The sequence below is a fragment of the Salmo salar genome, chromosome 01 (genome assembly GCF_965601325.2).
Source record: "Salmo salar chromosome 01, fSalSal1, whole genome shotgun sequence".
NCBI classification, from domain to species: Eukaryota; Metazoa; Chordata; class Actinopteri; order Salmoniformes; family Salmonidae; genus Salmo; species Salmo salar.
The window spans coordinates 79,665,833-79,688,173 of NC_138291.1; the positions used below are offsets into that span (position 1 = coordinate 79,665,833).

Here is a 22,341-nt window from a genome sequence, read left to right on the forward strand (position 1 = left end):
AAATTGGTTCTGTGTTCTGTGAAAGATCCCAGAACATTTGTTAGGTTGCGGAAAATATTTTCATAACACAAAACCTGTCCAGTTGTGCTGATGATTATACAATGTTTGCATAAATATCCGCCTGACGTTGCAAGAATATTCCCAGAACACATTCAGTCTGTTCTTTAAAGGTTATCAGAATGTTTCATTCAGTTGGGGGAAAAGTCTGGTGGGACATTCTGGGGACATTCCCAAAACACAAAAACCATCCAGTTGTGCAGATGATTATACACTGCTCAAAAAAATAAAGGGAACACTAAAATAACACATCCTAGATCTGAATGAATGAAATAATCTTATTAAATACTTTTTTCTTTACATAGTTGAATGTGCTGACAACAAAATCACACAAAAATAATCAATGGAAATCCAATGTATCAACCCATGGAGGTCTGGATTTGGAGTCACACTCAAAATTAAAGTGGAAAACCACACTACAGGCTGATCCAACTTTGATGTAATGTCCTTAAAACAAGTCAAAATGAGGCTCAGTAGTGTGTGTGGCCTCCACGTGCCTGTATGACCTCCCTACAACGCCTGGGCATGCTCCTGATGAGGTGGCGGATGGTCTCCTGAGGGATCTCCTCCCAGACCTGGACTAAAGCATCCGCCAACTCCTGGACAGTCTGTGGTGCAACATGGCGTTGGTGGATGGAGCGAGACATGATGTCCCAGATGTGCTCAATTGGATTCAGGTCTGGGGAACGGGCGGGCCAGTCCATAGCATCAATGCCTTCCTCTTGCAGGAACTGCTGACACACTCCAGCCACATGAGGTCTAGCATTGTCTTGCATTAGGAGGAACCCAGGGCCAACCGCACCAGCATATGGTCTCACAAGGGGTCTGAGGATCTCATCTCGGTACCTAATGGCAGTCAGGCTACCTCTGGCGAGCACATGGAGGGCTGTGCGCCCCCCCCCCCCCCCCCCAAAGAAATGCCACCCCACACCATGACTGACCCACCGCCAAACCGGTCATGCTGGAGGATGTTGCAGGCAGCAGAACGTTCTCCACAGCGTCTCCAGACTGTCACGTCTGTCACATGTGCTCAGTGTGAACCTGCTTTCATCTGTGAAGAGCACAGGGCGCCAGTGGCGAATTTGCCAATCTTGGTGTTCTCTGGCAAATGCCAAACGTCCTGCACGATGTTGGGCTGTAAGCACAACCCCCACCTGTGGACGTCGGGCCCTCATACCACCCTCATGGAGTCTGTTTCTGACCGTTTGAGCAGACACATGCACATTTGTGGCCTGCTGGAGGTAATTTTTCAGGGCTCTGGCAGTGCTCCTCCTGCTCCTCCTTGCACAAAGGCGGAGGTAGCGGTCCTGCTGCTGGGTTGTTGACCTCCTACGGCCTCCTCCACGTCTCCTGATGTACTACCTGAGCCACTTGTGTGGGTTGTAGACTCCGTCTCATGCTACCACTAGAGTAAAAGCACCGCCAGCATTCAAAAGTGACCAAAACATCAGCCAGGAAGCATAGGAACTGAGAAGTGGTCTGTGGTTACCACCTGCAGAACCACTCCTTTATTGGGGGTGTCTTGCTAATTGCCTATAATTTCCACCTGTTGTCTATTCCATTTGCACAACAGCATGTGAAATTTATTGTCAATCAGTGTTGCTTCCTAAGTGGACAGTTTGATTTCACAGAAGTGTGATTGACTTGGAGTTACATTGTTTTGTTTAAGTGTTCCCTTTATTTTTTTGAGCAGTATATAATGTTTATTTTAGTGTGCAAAAAACATTCACCTGATAGGTTCTTTCAAATTTTGTTCAACATTTACTTAGGTTTTGGGAACATTGTGGGGATATGTCAAAAGATAGGTTCCCAAAACAATAAAACTGTCCTGTTGTGCTGACATTCAGATAATGTATGTATCAGGGTGCACAAAACATTCCTTTGATGTTGCAAGAATATTGACAGAACAGCCGTCCTGAGTTCTTTAAAGGTTCCCAGAACATTTCATTAGGTTGTGGGAACAGTGTGGGTACATTACAAGAGATAGGTTCCCAAAGCACAAAATCTGTCTAGTTGTGATGACATTCTTACAATGTTTGTATCAGGGTGCACAAAACATTCCTTCAATGTTCTTAGAATGTTATTCCTATTTGCCCAGAATGATACAAATTTGTTTTGAACAGGGTTCTTTCATGTGTTAGTGTTACCTTACTGTTGAGGAAGTTAGTTGCACAGCAGTCCATGTAAAAAAATATATGGCAAATCACATGAAAATGTCTTGTTCATTTATTCCTGTAATGTTTCCTCTGAACCACTTCTATTGCTCCCACATTTTGTTTTGGCAGTATGTTCTAAGAACATTACCGGAATATTATGTTATTACATTCCCTGGCAACCTAATGAGAACCTTAGGGGAATATTCTGTGGTAGTTTTTACAGACGTTGTGAACAACATTTTAGTGAATGTTGGGTGAACATTCCAAGGATATTTAATTTCAATTTTAGGGGGAGTAGTTAAAAACATTATTTTAATGTTTGTGGGACGTTATCATCCTAATGTTACCAAACCCTAACTATGACTTAATGGGAATGTTAGCTAATGTTCCCGGAATGTATGCCGGAACGCCTGCTTGAGGATTCTCTACAAATGTAGGTAGAGCTGATTCTCCAGGTCATTGGAATAACAGTGCAGCGTCTGAATGAATAGCTTGTCTGGGAGAAAAGCGATATGATACCTGTTCTGCTTCAAACATCATTATGACTAAATCTGTCTGAGGAGAAAAGGTTATGCTTATCTTCCACTTGACAACACTCAAGCTTGTGACTGAGGCAGTCTGTATAATACTGTATCTGCATACATTAGAAACAAGTGTTGAGGTCAGCATTTGCTGCTTTGGTATTCTGATTGATGAATTTCCATTCCATTGTTGCACATAGTTGTTTGAAATCAGGAGAGGACCATTTCATTTCCACACTGGACATTTTTGAGATGCCATCAATACCCATAGTGGTGGTTTCTGGTCTACAAATGTAGGATCTTAATTTGAGCCAGTTTGCTACAGCGGGGAAATAATCCTAAAGCAACAGGAAATGTGAATTATTATGTGGATTATAATTAATGGAAATTTGTGTAAGGGCTGATACATCTTTCGTAAGGGAAAATCAAGTCTGACATTTTTAAGTGGAAGTTATAAACTTCATAAGCCATTTTAAACCTCAAATACACTACAAGTTTTAAGTTTCCTGCATTGCAATAGGGTGATCATATTAAGATCCTACATCGGTATTTTGCTCAACATATTCGTAGTACACTACACATGTGCTTTTTGAATATACTTATTTCACAAGGGACAATGTCAATGTTCAAGATCGCCAGACTACGTAATATCATGTTATGATCTAATCTCTCATTGATGTTTTGTTTTTTAAACAGGGGACGGGGAGGCAGAGGGGCAGTTGCACCCAGAGGAACAGCGGGTACACGGAGTGCACTGCCACAAGCCACATTAGCGAGAGGAGTACCCGCTCCCAGGGCAAGGGGAACACCAGGGAACCCCGGATACAGACCCCCACTGTTGCCCGTCACACACGAATCATACGACGACTACGTAAGTCTGACCCACTTTTCCCCACTTGTAAATGTTGATGTTGAATACAGTGCATTCGGAAAGTGTTCTGACCCCTTGACTTTTTCCACATTCTATTACGTTACAGCCTTATTCTAAAATGTATTAAATAGTTTTTTCCCCTTATCAGTCTACACAAAATACCTCATAATGACATATTGCCACTAGACTAAATGGAAAATATTTAATTTATAAGACATGATGATAAAGAGTACATAGGCCTACAGATAAAGAACAATTCACAATTTTAGATTTAAAAAAAATCCCTCAGATTTCGGGGACATTCAAAGTCATGTTAAAAGAGATGAACAAAGTGAACATTCAATTGTAACCTAATGAAAAAAGCTATATTTTCACTAGTCAATTTCCACCGAGCTTTCCCGCTATTCAAAGTCTCTGTGTGTGCTGGCAATTGGAAGATTGGCCTGTCTGCATGGGGAAATGCACAAGCACAGTCTCATTACCAAAGCCGAATTGAGTTCTGAGCGAGAGCCTGTGTATTTCTTGAGAGGCAAAAAGCTGGACATTTTTCTCCACAGTAATTGGGGGTTTGGAGTGAAGGTGGGAGCACAGACAGATACCAGGGGATTAAAGAATGAAGGAGTTTGTCCAGAACATTTTTTCCCCTCTTATTTTCCCCCCACGAATCTCACCTTGCTCTATCCTCTACTCCAGTACTCATTTTTCTCTCAGAGTGTTTTTCCCAGAGCGTAGGCAGACCTCTCTCTCTCTAAGGTCAAGGTATTTTTTCCCACTGGAGTGTACAGGATGCTGTGATGCCTTAGCGACTGTTCTCTGTCCTCAACCATTACCTCTTCCTTGATGGGGGTGCAGAAAATGGTCATGGTCAAGATAATTCAACAAAAAGTATTTTAGTCCCTGACATAACTTTATCCCTAACTTTCATTTTGTCATATCCATGTTCATACTCATATAAAGCCACACAAGAGCCCAAAGCAGAATTTAAATAGTGTTGAGGCAACAAAAGAGACATGCGAGTATCTTAGTAGACTAAAGCTTCAAAAAGGTGTTTTTTCCTGTCGCTACTTTCCTCTATTTGTCATTGTGAAGACATACTGTATATGCTGAATACTGAATATGCACTGAGTGTACAAAACAATATGAACCTTCCTAATATTGAGTTGCATCCCTTTTTGCCCTCAGAACAACCTAAATTTGTCGGGGCATGGACTCTACAAGGTGTCGAAAGCGTTCCACAGGGATGCTGGCCCATGTTGACTCCAAAGCTTCCCACAGTTTTGGCTGGATGTCCTTTGGGTGGTGGACCATTGTTGATACACACAGGAAACTGTTGAGTGTAAAAGACTCAGCAGCATTGCAGTTCTTGACACACTCAAACCAGTGCGTCTGACACCTACTACCATACCCCATTCAAAGGCACTTCAATATTTTGTCTTGCCCTTATTTAACCTCTCCTCCCCTTCATCTACACTGATTGAATTGGATTTAACAGGTGACATCAATAAGGGATCATAGCTTTCACCTGGATTCAGCTGGTCAGTCTATGTCATGAAGTACACACTTCTCGTGGTGTAATAGGAATTTCTCCAGAGGAAGCTATGGCCTCTGTCAGGTTGTCAGTCTCCCTCATAAAACTGATACAATGACCATAATCACACCTGTTACGCATAGTATTGATTCACAGCTGAGAGAGAGAGAGAGAGAGAGAGAGAGAGAGAGAGAGAGAGAGAGAGAGAGAGAGAGAGAGAGAGAGAGAGAGGAACCTTGAAATTCTCTATATTTTGAAACATTATATACAGTGTAAAAGGAAGTGAAAGCACAGACATTACCTCGTTGTTGTGCTTGGTATTTTTGTATTTGAGTGCTTTTCTAGATCTCGAAATGTCATTGATCTGCCTATGAATTGTTGTTTTTGTATCCCGTAGATTTACCTAGCTTATGCCGTAACATAATATGGAAAAACATCATGTTGCATGGCTTTACCTCTTCTTTTGTTTAAACAAACCAACGTATTGAAATCCAGGTAATCATAGCTCTTCCGTGGATCAGCACAGCTCAAGCCGGTTTATTTTCCTGCTTTCACTGTCACCCACTCCCACTTTAAGCCAAACAACAATTCACAACAAAAAAAAAACTAAATGGATCCTGCTATTTTGTGAATTGACTCACTTCAGAGGAAATGTAGTGGTTTTCTGTTTCATCAAGCTAATTTACTGGCTTGCCAACTATGGCAGAACTGACTGTCAATATCGGGTGTTTGAGAGGCGAAGTCAGGTGCAGGAGAGAGGCGAAATGTAACCAAGCGCACTTTATTATAGTTCCAAAACACGAGAGCACTACATAAATCAAAATGCGCTCAAAACCACGGAACATAACCAAAGTAAAGCACGTAAATCAAACACCACGAAAAACATGAAAGAATTACACACAAAACATGATGGGAAACAGAGGGTTAAATACAAGTAGATTGATTGGGGAAATGATAACCAGGTGTGTATGGAAACAAGACAAGACAAATGGATAATAGATAAATGGAGCGGCGATGGCTAGAAAGCCGGTGACGTCGATCGCTGAACGAACAAGGAGAGGAGCCGACTTCGGCGGAAGTCTTGACACTGGCAGTGGCAGAACTGAATTATTTCTAAACTGTATCACAAAAGTTTTCGGTAGCTGTTGTGATTGGGATTCCATGATTTGGGCTTGACAATAGATGTCTAGACCAGACTGAACAGAAGACGTGTTACAATTATGCATATCAAGGAACAATTGTCTTTTAAATAGAATGAATCGTAGAATTACTAGTAACCACAGACCACTTCTCAGTTCCTATGCTTCCTGGCTGATGTTTTGGTCACTTTTGAATGCTGGCGGTGCTTTCACTCTAGTGGTAGCATGAGACGGAGTCTACAACCCACACAAGTGGCTCAGGTAGTGCAGCTCATCCAGGATGGCACATCAATGCGAGCTGTGGCAAGAAGGTTTGCTGTGTCTGTCAGCGTAGTGTCCAGAGCATGGAGGCGCTACCAGGAGACAGGCCAGTACATCAGGAGACGTGGAGGAGGCCGTAGGAGGGCAACAACCCAGCAGCAGGACCGCTACCTCCGCCTTTGTGCAAGAAGGAGCAGGAGGAGCACTGCCAGAGCCCTGCAAAATGACCTCCAGCAGGCCACAAATGTGCATGTGTCTGCTCAAACGGTCAGAAACAGACTCCATGAGGGTGGTATGAGGGCCCGACGTCCACAGGTGGGGGTTGTGCTTACAGCCCAACACCGTGCAGGACGTTTGGCATTTGCCAGAGAACACCAAGATTGGCAAATTCGCCACTGGCGCCCTGTGCTCTTCACAGATGAAAGCAGGTTCACACTGAGCACATGTGACAGACGTGACAGTCTGGAGACGCCGTGGAGAACGTTCTGCTGCCTGCAACATCCTCCAGCATGACCGGTTTGGCGGTGGCATTTCTTTGGGGGGGGGGGGGGGGGGAACGCAGCCCTCCATGTGCTCGCCAGAGGTAGCCTGACTGACATTAGGTACCGAGATGAGATCCTCAGACCCCTTGTGAGACCATATGCTGGTGCGGTTGGCCCTGGGTTCCTCCTAATGCAAGACAATGCTAGACCTCATGTGGCTGGAGTGTGTCAGCAGTTCCTGCAAGAGGAAGGCATTGATGCTATGGACTGGCCCGCCCGTTCCCCAGAGCTGAATACAATTGAGCAGATCTGGGACATCATGTCTCGCTCCATCCACCAACGCCACGTTGCGCCACAGACTGTCCAGGAGTTGGCGGATGCTTTAGTCCAGGTCTGGGAGGAGATCCCTCAGGAGACCATCCCCCACCTCATCAGGAGCATGCCCAGGCGTTGTAGGGAGGTCATACAGGCACGTGGAGGCCACACACACTACTGAGCCTCATTTTGACTTGTTTTAAGGACATTACATCAAAGTTGGATCAGCCTGTAGTGTGGTTTTCCACTTTAATTTTGAGTGTGACTCCAAATCCAGACCTCCATGGGTTGATAAATTGGATTTCCATTGATTATTTTTGCGTGATTTTGTTGTCAGCACATTCAACTATGTAAAGAAAAAAGTATTTAATAAGATTATTTCATTCATTCAGATCTAGGATGTGTTATTTTAGTGTTCCCTTTATTTTTTGGAGCAGTGTACTAACCGTGTACAAAGGAAGGGAAAAGAGACTAGGGACTACAAGAACTTACACACAACTTACACAGACCCACATCAGTTCCAGACATCACAAGATCTAGAGCAGACCTCTTGAGACCCAGATCCAGACCAGACCTGGGTTCAAATACATGCCTTAATACATGAGGACCAAACACACCTGGGTTCAAATACATGCCTTAATACATGAGGACCAAACACACCTGGGTTCAAATACATGCCTTAATACACGGGGACCAAACACACCTGTGTTCAAATGCATGGCGTATTTAAATATTTGTATTTGAAAATACATGCCAATACTTTCCAAATGTATTTCCAAATACATTCCATATTCAACGATTGTATTTTTCAAACCAAAATAGTCCAAATACTTACTTCAAAATGTGTGTGAAAGTAATTGAAATATTTAAAACAGTATTTGAACCCAGGTCTGATCTAGACCTAAACTAAGCTCAACACTCTTGTCCAAGATCATTGGCCAAGATCCAAACCAGATTCATGTGTGCTTGATAAGTTTAAGGCCAATACTAAATCGCATACTCTGTCTCTGATGGCAGACCACAAACAATACACATGAAAAAAGTAAATGAAAGAATGTGTATTGTATTTCTTAGTGTTAAATCTGAACACACCAACTCTACAGAGGCAACGCAGAGAAGGCCATAATGTGATTAAATGCAGGGCTTGGTGAGGCTTTGAAAAAAATATATATTTATCCCCGAACAGAATAGATATAATAGCCCAACGTCACACTGTGGAAATGGAACACTTTTCTCTATGTGATCTCCAAAGATACGTGAAATTCTAATAGTTGAATCAATGTGTGTATTTCTCAAATGTGGTGTCAGATAAAATATTGATGTAGCTCTTTCACGCACCCTATATTTTATGCTCACTATTCTACATATGGGAAAAAGCTTGCATTCTAGGAACAACATGCATGATAAAATGGAACAAAATTGCTTTTCTTGGGCTACCTTTAAGGATGGCATGCACGTCTGGAGTAATTGCTTTTTAACAATAGGCTTGGTTACACTGCTGAGTTCCCATTTGTGAACTAATTATGGAAATGGAATTCTCCATGCACAACTCCCCTGTTTAATAAAACACATGTAAGAGACACACCTCAAATAGATTGTTTAATCATTTCATACTCTGACTCAGAAGTAGGCGGAATACCCAAAAGCCTTGGTATCAGTTGCAATCCAAGGGATTCCTGACAGCCTTAGAAGAGGAGGAAAGCTACAAAATACATTTGGCAAATACAACATATTCTTATTTCTCTATGAGACCAGTTAGGACCATAACCCTATTTGGTCATGAGAACAGTGCTCTCCAAGGTCTTCACTATTTGGATTTGTATGTTTATTATGTTACTTTATATTACTCATTTGATTCAAATAGAAGGAAAACTCCCAGACTGAATAACAGCTTGAGAAGTACTCCCTTTTTGTGGACTCTTTTTATGTCTCTCACAGGCTGCAATAAATGGGAAATGCATAAAGCGGAGTGTGTCGCTTGAATATGCATAGAAGTAAAATCAAATCCGTTCAGCCACAAAAACTGGATTGAAGCAGAAAGACAAAGGAACCCACCACTCATTTACTCTCCTTTCTCATTTTCGGGGCTCTGCATTCAGAGGCAGCCCTGTGTGCAGATCAGTCACTGTCATGGGATATACAGGTTGTCAATTGATAATGAAGCATAGAGCTGACGGCCTTTAACTCCTTATACGCTCCTCGCTGTCCTAATTACAGTGAGCCAGGACTCTCCAGCCCGTGTGTTAACACTTGATTTATTTCCTCCTTGCTTGTTCAATAGCACCAGCGTTAATTGGTTTTTCAAATGAGTGTTGAAATATAAGGATCACGCTTCATTAACTAGAGGGCCTGGCCGACCGCAGCACCTGTTATGCATTGCGTCTTGCAAAAGCATGTAAAGTTCAGCGAGGTGAAAATCCAGGGCTCTGTAAACAAGCATGATATTGATATAGTGATACTGTAGCAAGACAGTAGCCAATCAAAAGCTGATAGACCACATCTCGTCTTTGACATCCAACGTAGTTAGGAACAGTTCACAGATCAGGTCACATTTTCATTTTTAATGTTTTTTTCCCATTGAAAAACGTCAACAACAGTCGTTCAGACTAGCTGTCATGGTAGTGGAAATAGGAAAGCAGTACATTTATTATACGTAATGAGTGAAAGTAATCTGTCACCAAATATTTATTTTTATTTTTAGGACATGTAGGGATAATTACATTCAATTTTGTTACAACGCAAGTACATGATAACCTTGAAATTGAAGCAATATGTAATTGCAGAATTGTCCTATATTGACATGATCCTGGCCGTCTCTCCCCTGACTGTTTTACATGTCAGCGGCAAACAGTGCCGAGGCGATGTGGAGCGTTCTGTCAGCTGGGAATGCTAACAAAACGGTCAGTTAATGAGATAGGTAGGCCTCTGACCCTGTCATTATGGAAAAATACTCAGAGAGAGGAAGTGAAATTAGATCCCCTGAACAACTTAATCCCTGACATAATCCCTAACTTCAATTTAGTCAAATCCATGTTCATACTCATATAAAGCCACACAAGAGCCCAAAGCAGAATTTAAATAGTCTTGAGCCAACAAAAGAGACAGGCGAGTATCTTAGTAGACTAAAGCTTCATTTGACAACTTTTCCCGTGTCTTTTTTTATTGAACATTTTTATTTTATTTTTTTATTTAACCTTTATTTAACCAGGAAAGGCTCATTGAGATTTAAAATCTCTTTTTCAAGAGCGTCCTGGCCAAGATAGGCAGCGCCAAGTCATTACAAAAATTAGACAAACAACATGAAAAACTACAAGTAATCTAGTAAAAACCATAGAATTCACAAGAGTATAACAAAATCAAAAACAGCAAATTAAAAACATTGACAAGTCAGGGAATCAGTCTCAAGATCATTCATCAGTGATTTAAAAATACCAATCGGGACAAGTTCTTCCAGTTTAAAAGTATTTTGTAAGGCATTCCAAGACGATGGCGCAGAGTACATAAAAGCCCTTTTACCAAATTCAGTTCAGACATTTGGAACAGTTAGCAAGATAAAGTCCCTCGAACGAAGAGAGTACCCACCATATTTCTGAACAATAAAAATGCCCAAATAAAAAATACTCTACTTTATGTAGAGAAGCTACTGTAGCATGCGTTATTAAAATAGAGAATGTTATTTCATATTTATTCCAAGTAGCTGTGAGGGAAGGGAATTATTAAAGTCACATGAAGACTATCTGTCATAAGGCAGTTGATGAGTATTCTCGCATGAAAGTCTTGGCAGAAGTGGTTTTCATAGCAATAGAGCAATCCATGTAGTTGGATAATATTCATATCTTTGGAGAGGATTATTGCAGGGTTATTATTGTAGCACCAAACCCTTGTATTTTCTGGTAGGTTATTAAAACAGTCAGATGATGATCATGACTTTCTATGATTAAACTTCTTCACAGCTAAGGTGTTCTGAGGCGAACCGTCACCAGTTCCTTTATACTGACAGTGACATCGGCATTTACTGTGAATGCAAAGATTCTATGTATACTAGTTCACTTCATTTATTTACTCCTGGCTTGTTCAATAGCATCAGCAGGGCTCCTGATTGGGGCAGTGGTCTAAGGCACTGCATCTCAGTGCAAGAGGCGAACTACAGTCCCTGGTTCGAATCCAGGCTGAATCACATCCGGCTGTGATTGGGAGTCCCATAGGGCGGCGCACAATTGGCCCAGTGTCACCGGTGTAGGCCGTCATTGTAAATAAGAATTTGTTCTTAACTGACTTGCCTAGTTAAATAACAAAAAGATCCCAACTTTGATGGATATTGAAGCTATTAATCAAAAGAAAGATAAAACAATTTGACTGCAATGGCAGACATTTTTTGTGTGAGTATAAGGATGAGAAGACCCCAGGAGATTACAGAATGATGATGATTGACAGAAATTATACACTTTGAAAACCAACCAAAATGCTTAAAATAAGCAAGATCCAATGATTAGAAAGTGGCTTCACCTTCAGAAATGTGACAGAGGAGATAGCAGGGCCAGAAATAAACATGGCAGTGACAGCAGAGAGGATTAAACAGCAGTAGCACACTTTGAAAAGAGTAGCTCAGCCTGGAGCCTGGGTCTGCTACAACAGCCTTGTCATAATATGAACACTGACTGTCTGCAGCCTCTGTGCAGCCAGGCTCATTAAAGGAAGATATACTGTATGCCTATTTTCCTGTCTTCTCCAGTGTCTGGGAAGACATTACGGTAAACATGATCATATAAGTATTATAACTAAAAATACAAAGACCGTCGCTGAAACAATCGCTCTCTGGGTATTGTGGGTGTTTTAGACAGTGAAGTCTGGGGAAAGTGTTTCGCAATCATGACTCAAGGATAGCAAGTGTTGTTTCTACAACTACAGAAATAGAAAAACTGAGTACAGACTGTATTGTAGTATGGACTTTAACTAAATAGTAATGAAGCGAATAGCAGTACATTTCTCCTTTTATATGCTTTCCCCATTCCTTGGATACAAAATAGTGTACAGTCCACAATAATTAGATCATGTACAACCGGATTGATATACTTTGTTGTCAGACCTTAGAGTATCATGTTTATACAGTATATATGTATTTAACTACATTATTATTGTGTACTTCATTGAGGAGCGGCAGGTTTATATTGAAGTTACTTTTTTCTCTGTGTTGATCATTACAACAGTCACAAAACAAGAGTAAAGGCCGTATTAGTGTTGGCTAAAGGTCAGAGGTGAACAGAGTGTCTGATACACCCTGCTAGCAAGACAGCTTCCCTGCAAACCCTAATCAATAGTCCGTGTTAGACATGATTTAGTCTTGTCACCCCTCCCATTCAGGGACTATATGTGTAACAGAGATCTTTCGCCCATGGAATTAAGCATTGATTTTTTAATGTCCCAACCCTAAACAATTAAGACTCATGCTAGGTTTGAAACAGAGCTGCTTTTACTTTGGCAGAGGTTTCTTATGCAGCATGCTTTTTCTTTGACCTGCAGGGCTATGATGATGGATATGACGGTGAATATGATGACCAGAGTTATGATGCCTATGAGGAGAACTACAGCAATCAGTCAAAGAGGTGAGTTAGCTAAAAGAAGGCAAGGTTAAGGACCCATCATTAAGCGTTCCTCTTTTTGCAAGGTAAACGTAATTTTGATCAAGTATGAATATTGTTTGCATACATATGCACATAATTGTGAGACCATTCTCCATTCTCGTTTGTTTAGAACATTGCCAATTTCTCAGTCTTTGTCTTCCTCCCCAATATAGATTTTTGTTCTTAACTGCAGTATTTGCAATATTACTGTGAAACAACTTCTCCTAAGGGCACTTTGTCTTATTCAAAAGGTTTTTAGTGAAGTTTGACCGTTTCAGATTAGCCCGTTTGCACTTTTTAACTTATTGCATAGTAATAGAGTTATACCTGTGTTTCCTTTATATATTTTGTATATACAATATTCTGTACTTCACACATCACTTCAAATTAAATATACAGTATAAATCATTAATAGGGATTCAAAAACTAACACAATGTACAATATATTCAATGAGAGGATTTTTTTTTTTTTTACTATTTCGATTCCATCTGTAAATATTGGACTAACATAATCAGTATTAAGGCTCCATATTCCCCCCTTCTAAATAACCGTACCGTTTGTATTAGACAGTCAATCAGGACGGCAGGTAATCTAAAACAATTTTGTAATACTGAATCATGAATCGGCATTGCAGCATTGTTCACGGTGAAAATGCCAACAGAGAGTGGCGTAGTTGGTTGTGGTGTTACAATGATGAATCATCCTCTGAGTGCTCCAGAGTGGCGCAGCGGTCTACGGCAACTGCATTGCAGTGCTAGAGGCGTCACTACAGACCCTAGTTCGATCCCGGGCTGTATCACAACCGACCGTGATCGGGAGTCTCATAGGGCGGCGCACAATTGGCCCAGCGTTGTCCTGGTTAGGGGAGAGTTTGACCGGGGTAGGCCGTCATTGTAAATAAGAATTTGTTCTTAACTGACTTGCCTAGTTAAATAAAGGTTAAAAATAAAATACAAAATGTATATACAGTTGAAGTTGGAAGTTTACATACACCTTAGCCAAATACATTTAAAATGAGTTCTTCACAATTCCTGACATTTAATCCTAGTAACAATTCCTCCTGACAGTGCTGGTGTAACTGAGTCAGGTTTGTAGGCCTCCTTGCTCGCACACACTTTTTCAGTTCTGCCCACAAATTTTCTATAGGATTGAGGTCAGGGCTTTGTGAAGGCCACTCCAATACCTTGACTTTGTTGTCCTTAAGCCATTTTGCCACAACTTTGGAAGTATGCTTGGGGTCATGTCCATTTGAAAGACCCATTTGCGACCAAGCTTTAACATCCTGACTGATGTCTTGAGATGTTGCTTCAAAATATCCACACATTTTTCCTACCTCATGATGCCATCTATTATGTGAAGTGCACCAGTCCCTCCTGCAGCAAAGCACCCCCACAACATGATGCTGCCACCCCCGTGCTTCACGGTTGGGATGGTGTTCTTCGGCTTGCAAGCCTCCCCCTTTTTCCTCCAAACATAACGACGGTCATTATGGCCAAACAGTTCCCTATTTGTTTGTTTCATCAGACCAGAGGACATTTCTCCAAAAAGTACGATCTTTGTCCCCATGTGCACTTTTGTCTGGCGGTTTTGGAGCAGTGGCTTCTTCCTTGCTGAGTGGCCTTTCAGGTTATGTCGATATAGGACTCGTTTTACTGTGGATATAGATACTTTTGTACCTGTTTCCTCCAGCATCTTCACAAAGTCCTTTGCTGTTGTTCTGGGATTGATTTGTACTTTTCGCACCAAAGTACGTTCATCTCTAGGAGACAGAACGCGTCTCCTTCCTGAGCGGTATGACGGCTGCGTGGTCCCATGGTGTTTATACTTGCGTACTATTGTTTGTACGGATGAACGTGGTACCTTCAGGCGTTTGGAAATTGCTCCCAAGAATGAACCAGACTTGTGGAGGTCTACAATTTTTTGTCTGAGGTCTTGGCTGATTTCTTTTGATTTTCCCGTGATGTCAAGCAAAGAGGCACTGAGTTTGAAGGTAGGCCTTGAAATACATCCCCAGGTACACCTCCAATTGACACAAATGATGTCAATTAGCCTATCAGAACCTTCTAAAGCCATGACATAATTTTCTGGAATTTTCCAAGCTGTTTAAAGGCACAGTCAACTTAGTGTATGTAAACTTCTGACCTACTGGAATTGTGATACAGTGAATTATAAGTGAAATAATCTCTGTAAACAATTGTTGGAAAAATTACTTGTGTCATGCACAAAGTAGATGTCCTAACCGACTTGACAAAACTATAGTTTGTTAACAAGAAATTTGTGGAGTGGTTGAAAAATGAGTTTTAATGACTTTAGTGTATGTAAACTACCGACTTCAACTGTATACTGTGCTGCATTAGTGAGAGGCCCAAAGCCCTTTGTAAAGAGCTTGACTAATGGAAGGTATTACGCTACTCTTTGTCTCAACATTGTTTTTTAATAACCTTTTTTATTTTTCAGCATTTCTGAATATTACGAATATGGCCATGGAACCAATGACGAAGCCTACAACAATTACGGTAAAAGCATAGCGCATTTACTTATTTTATTTACACTATTCCGAAGCCCTGAAATGAAGGCCACAATCCGACTCTTAATGGACAATATCCCTGTGTTATTGCCAATGCTTGAATATTCATGAGAGTTCTTTAAAACCAAGGCTATCATGGCCTCAAGCCACCTCCATTATAAAACCTCAATGGCTTCTCCTTCCTTTAAATGGGACTACCTGCTAGGCTTTGATGCGACAGTCATGGCTCCCAGCTCTCACTGGACAATACTGGCAGCTCCTCCATCACGATCCATGGAGGAGGTCATGTTTCACAGCTGAGAGATAAAGAAAGATGCCCCATAGTTTTGGCCTAGGCCTGGTCATTCAGGAAAGTTGGCATTTATTGTCACGAATCTTGCCCTGGAATCTTGCCCTGGAGGGGTCACTAGCTTGCACAGCTACAAAGTCATAAAATCTGATTTTAAACCTAACCCTAACGTTAACCACACTGCTAACCCTAATGCCTAGCCCTAACCTTAAATAAAATTAAAAATATCATGAATTTTTACAATATAGACAATTTTGACTTTGCAGCTGGCCCATCTAGCGGAAATCACTCAGTTCTCCCTCGAGGGCCAGATTCATGACTAAGGTCAACCTGCGTCATTCAGGTCCAAGGATCAGCTTCTGTATGCATTGCCCATCATACCCTTTGGCTAGCAAGCTAGCGACAGACCAGGATTTGATTAGAGATGCAGCACAGCACAATGTGCGCCAGTGAAGGCCCAGAGGCCTGACTGATGCCTATTGAAAAGGTGGAGGTGGATGTTCCGCCAGCGTTCTGCCTTTTGAACATGTGCCCTCATTGTGGATTAGATTGGATACCAGATCAGGGATGCTTCTGCTCTTGGCTCTTAGCCCTCTGCTCTCCACTGAAGCTGATTTCCAGTGTAGGTCTGCAACATCACGGTCATTCATTTTCAGCACGATGAAGTGTGGACGCAACAAAAACCAATGATTTGATTTTCTGCTCCATAAACACTTTGCGACATAGAACCAGAGCTCTGCACAGTGAAGGAATTTGTTCTTTATGTAATTTGACTCAAAAAATGAGCTCCAGCCACCCAAGCCATAGACTGTTCCCTCTGCTTCCGAACGACAAGCGGTACTGGTGCATCAAGTCTGACACCAACAAGCACCTGAACAGCTTCTATCCCCAAGCTATAAGACTGCTAACAAAATGGCTGAGTTGACCCTTTTATTTTATTAAATTTTTTTCACTGTCTCTATGCACACTCACAGGACTCTACACACACACGTACGCACGCACGCACACACTATCTTATGTTATTTTTAGCTCTACATTGATATTGATTACTGTATTGTTGGGTTTAGAATTTGCAAGAAAGGCATTTCATTGTACTTGTGCACATGACATTAAAACTTGAAACTTGAAACTGCAGCCTGAATGAGCCAGAGCTCAGTTTTGGGCCGACAGAGGACAGAACGCTCATGTAATTAATTTACTGTGCTGAGAGCAGTAGCCCCTGTGGTACCTGCAGCAGAAAACAAGGACCTGAGAATACTCTCATGGACATGCATGCCCTTGTTAAGAAGGATTAATGCCCAAGATATGACAAGGATTTTCTATTTTTTGAATAGCCTGTATTAATGTAACCCTTTTGCAGCTCCCCCAGCAGCTATAGTCCCATCCCATGTGACAACAAGTTACATGGTATTGCCTTATACACATAATAGTATCATGTGATGCAGTATTGCCCATAGAAATAGAATGACTTGGTCTTATAACTTGGTATGACATGTGGATGAGGGCTAACAGGAGTGGCTAGGGACACACTACTTTGTATTGTAAATTCTGTAAAGTTCACAGAGCGTTGATCCCCAGCACATATTATGAATGAAGCTTATTGATCATTAAATTAGGGTGACATTGCATACTCAACCATTGAAGTGGAAAGAACAGCGAGTGTGAAGCAAAAGCAAGTCTGTGAAGGGAATCATTGAATTGGTCATTGACCAAGACCAATTTCTACAGGGAAAATTTATTTGCTGCTTTATTACCCACCTATAGATAAACTTTGGCAAACAAAAATTTGTCACAATTAGACATGTACACAGGTAGTAGTAAACAAAACATAAGCATTGCTTAGACAGGTTGAATTGAACTCAAAGTTTAGTTTGTCTTTGACTTATTATAGTTTGTCTTTGGTCTACCACAGAATATTACAGTAGTTCCTTACTTTGAACTTGATATGAGTTAGTATCTTACTACAGTATATAATGTTGTCTGAACTCTACCTCTTGCAGAAGAGGAGTGGACTACAACCCGTCCATCACTCAAAGCCCCAGCAGCAAGGATCTCACGTGTGGGCTACAGAGAACATCCCTATGGTAGATATTGAAGGGGCTCCACATCTGTGACCTCTGACATAAGACAACCATATGATTGTTTAATTTCCTCCCAGAAATGTTCGATTTTTTTAGAACATGGACTCTTTTTTTAGAACAATTAGTAGAGAAAACAAAAGAAAGACATTTGTGTTTCAATAAACATTGGAATGTTGTTCTTGGTTGTCAATGATTGTCTGTCCCTCGAAAAATAAAAGCATGAAGTTGTCACAGAACTTGATGCTTCTTGATAGCCCTTAGGGAAATTTGATTTCAGGATGAAAATGGGTTGCTACTATTGAGTAAAGTTAACTTAGGTGATAACTTATTTTTTTCTATATTTGTTATGATGTTAGATTTTGATCTTGTAAAACTATTTAAATATTTTTCGTGTTGGGTTGAAAGCAATCAGCTATGTATGTAGCTTACTACAAGTGCTCTGTTCTGTGTTTAACTTGTATTTGTAAATAAAACATATATTAAAATAACATAAAGCACCATGTGTAAGCTTCTCTAAATAGGTGGCCATAAATTGGTAAATTTGTTTTGCCATAATTTGTTAATAAAGCTGAAACTTTTTGGTAAAACAGAAACATTTGAAGTACTTGTTTCTAGCACTAAATGCCTGCTTGGTTTCAGGTCATTGCTAAAATGTTTTTTGATACAGAAAGTCAAAAAAAATTATGAATTTTCGAGACTTGTCTTTCATAATTGTTGTGTAGATAACATGCAGTAACACGATAAAGAATCTTTTGTTAAATACTTTCAAAGTAAGAGCCAAATTGTTCATTGAATCTTGGTTAGTCATTTTAAATGTATAACATGTTAATGGAAAGCAACTGTTTAGACTAATAAATGGATTTTTAAGCTATTCTCTAAGTTTGACCTTATTAAACACAAATTCTGATTGACTTGTTTGCACTAGCATGTCTCTGAGAATGATATGGCGATAAAAGAGGTAAGAAAGTCCCCCTATACTACCATAATATTGTCTAAATGCCTTCAAGCTTTTGAACTTGGCTCGTATACAGTTCTCGACAAACAGAATGTGCATATTGTAGACATTCACACTCTTATGCCATCACTGAGTGAATGAATGGGATGGACTTAGATTGCTGTGTCTTTTATCAGCAACCCATCAGTGTCTCTGCTGTCTTTCTCTTTTCCATTTTTCTTATTCAACCTTAGAAAGCTGCTGTAATTTCCAGTGCTTTTATATATCACCTCCGCTGATGGCCGTTTAGAGATCTGAATTCTGTTTTGTGACTCGTAGACATGAAGACTGAAGGCTTATTAAGACAGTAGATCGCGGGACTCAAAGGATGACTAAACCTTAAGCAGGTAACCCTAATAATAACTCGAATTTTGCGTTTGCCAATTTATAAATGATTTAAAAAAGTTACTTACACTTAAAAAAGTAAACCTGTCCCTCCTAACCCCCAAATAAGAGACACTCTAAAACCACTAATTCATGATAACTAGAGACTTAAAAAATGACTCATCAAAATTAAAAAATTAACAGCAATCAATTAAAGACACTAAAACTAAAATGAATGTCTTGCCAGCTAAACTTTAGCTATATAACCAGAAAACAAAACGACCAAATAGTTGTTCTGAAATTAAATTGTCATATTCCTATGGCTTTTGTCCTACCCTGAATTGGTTTACTTTTTTGACAGTAACATACTTTAGGCTTCTCATCCTGTGTAGAGTCCATAATGTTGCATCGCATGCGATCATGAAGTAGTTAAGATAATTGGTATTTTCCATAGTCTGACAATTTTTTTCTTCATATTTGATACTATTTGAAATGGTTTGTTCAGTCTTAATCACATTGTTTTCCCCCAACAGGTGTAACATATTGTGTGAACTGTTCGATAAGGGGCGTGTGAGAGGTACATTTATTAATTCCTCATCCATGAATTCATTTCTAAACTATCATTTAACTATTTATTATTTTGTATCTTCTTGCCTCAACCAATCACAATCAATATTTCTCTTTTACTACACTATTTAATTTAGCCCCCCTCAGTTATGAATAACACACATTGTAATCTGGCAGTTTACCATGATAAAGAGCTTTGAAGTTGTTTGGCAAGCATCCTATTTCAGTCCCCACTTTGCCTGAGGGAAGCTGATAGATGTCTCTAGATTCAACAGTAAGACATAGAGCAGCCCTGAGAGACCTGAAACTTCTGTGTTGCCGCTCTGATTTTTTAAAAGGATAAATTCTACCATGATATTGAATTCTGGGTAGTGCTACTTCACCACATCAAAAGGAGAAAGCAATTAATATGTACATACATTTCCAATAGTGCAATGAAAGCGGTGCTGAATACTAAAGCTAGCTTGTTGTTCCTTGGAAGGGGATTGGTCCATCTGTCTATTATGTGAGGGGAAAGCAGATTGTGTACGTGCTTGTTGTTATGTGCTCAATGCTTTGCAAGTATTTTCACCTTAATGTATTTGTTCAATGCATTGTGTACCTTTGGAAATGTAGAGAAATATACGCACTGCTCCACCCAGCACATTAAAAAATGACATTAACATAAAAAACAAATGTACAGCTACCATAAACGTTACTATACATATGCTTGCTTTTGAAATAGCAATGACACCTCAAAGACAATGTTCATTTTTAGCAACACCATTTTATAATTTGAATAAACACATGGCATAGCATAGATATGTTACTGTAATACAGCAAATAATACTTATAAAACACAGGAATGGCTTGCTGTTGGACATTTGTAGTTTATTTTGCTACAAACCATAGAATTCCCTTGACAATGGAGAAAATGAACTGAGAAAACAATTTTCCTTTCTTTCAAATGTACAGAATACCCCTCCATAACAGCCTTGGTTTCAAATACAGCAAATAAAACAACTGTATGCTGGAGTCTGTTAACACAATACAATTAATAATCTACTTATCAGAACAACGTAGCAGCAGATACATGGGGTTTGCTCGAAGCTAAAATCTGTGCTGAAGGATGCAGTCTTGTTGGATAGAATATTCATATTAATTACACACATGAATGTCAGTCTTTTGGGAGTATCTTTGCTCTAATGGAATTGTGCCCTTCTACTGCAATGCTTATAACATATGGGTAATTAAAAGTTCATTTAAAAAATATGCAGCAGTATTAGCAAGGCAAATCTAATGGTAAAGTAAAATAGTAATATCTAGTTAGAGAACACTTAATTAAGCATATTATTTGTGGAAGATCTACTGTATGAGGTTACTTGTTTGTGGTAGCCTAACTAGTTCCCTATTTTTAACACAGGGTCCTTCAAACTATATTAGACAACAAACATTGATAGAGATGTAGGCATCTCTACCCTAAAATAGCTGGGATAGAGTTATTATCTATCCTAAAACAGCTGCATTAATATCGGTAAACTACTTTCTGTTTACCATTTATTTCCTCATTAGTGGCGTCACTATCAACACATTTCCCTTAAAGGGGCAATCTGCAGTTGCTACATTTTTTTAAACATTTTTGTACCCATTGATTCTCAAAGATAACTTATATATTAGCCTCAGGAGCTTAGTTCCTCTGTCGTACCCCATCAGAACACAAAATATAAGCTTGTTGTACTCCAATGTTTGTAAACAAAGTAAAACATGGTTAAAACTATAATTTTGATATCATGGATGGTCAGTTTTTTTTTACAGAAACAGTAGCCAGTTGTACTCTTTGTTATTGTTTCAACCGCTGACTGGCCCTTTAAATGATTAAATCAGTCTCAACATGCCGGTGGATTTATTGGCATCTGGTGGCTCACATTACACTCCTAACACTTTCCATAACTTCCTGGAGTACGATCCTATTATATGTCTTACCTGAAGTTATACAAATAACATTAAGTAGAAATGTGCTAATCGTAAATACCTTAAGGGCTAAGCTGGGATCTTTATTACAATACAGATACACAGAGATGCAGTGATAATGGCCACTGGCCAGCTCAGATGCTTCCTGCCGTTAATGTCTTTCTGAAGCATGGCATAGTCGGCAGGCTGATCTTGATAAAGACGTGACATTAAATAGATAGTTAATTTACTTCTGAACTAGATATTAGATAAACCTCCTGCAAACCATCCTCGATGTATTGATTGCAAAAGCACTTGCCAATACTGGAGATCTCATTTGCAGAGCTGATTTTTAAGCTGTGACCCAGCTGGTGCTATGGCTTCAACTCTGAAAAACAGATCCTTCAATATGTAACATGTATTTGGTTTAAATGCGTATTACTTCAGGTGCTCTGCAGGTGTGAAGGATCATGAATAATTTACTCTTACATGGACTTTGTTAAAGCATGTTGCAGTAGCTAGGGGGCATACGCTTGGTGTAGGATCATATAAGGAATTACGTATTAAGTGATTAGATTACCTTAAATCCTCATACATCAGTTCTCATCATTATGGAATAAATGAAATGTAAGAAGATGAATTTTACCTTTTTGATTAATAAACCCTTGGTCTCCAGTC

The 22,341-nt window shown here is 40.0% G+C and overlaps 1 protein-coding gene across 1 annotated transcript in view; it reads left to right on the top strand.

The window, feature by feature from the left end:
* Positions 1-18,720, top strand: part of LOC106612832 (KH domain-containing, RNA-binding, signal transduction-associated protein 2) — a 120,541-nt gene extending 101,821 nt beyond the window's left edge. The window contains exons 6-9 of the mRNA XM_014214393.3: positions 3,431-3,605; positions 12,851-12,933; positions 15,410-15,468; positions 17,769-18,720. Coding sequence (XP_014069868.1) covers positions 3,431-3,605; positions 12,851-12,933; positions 15,410-15,468; positions 17,769-17,863 — 412 coding nt within the window. The 3' untranslated portion in view covers positions 17,864-18,720. The remainder of the gene's footprint in view (positions 1-3,430; positions 3,606-12,850; positions 12,934-15,409; positions 15,469-17,768) is intronic.
* Positions 18,721-22,341: the final 3,621 nt, after the last annotated feature.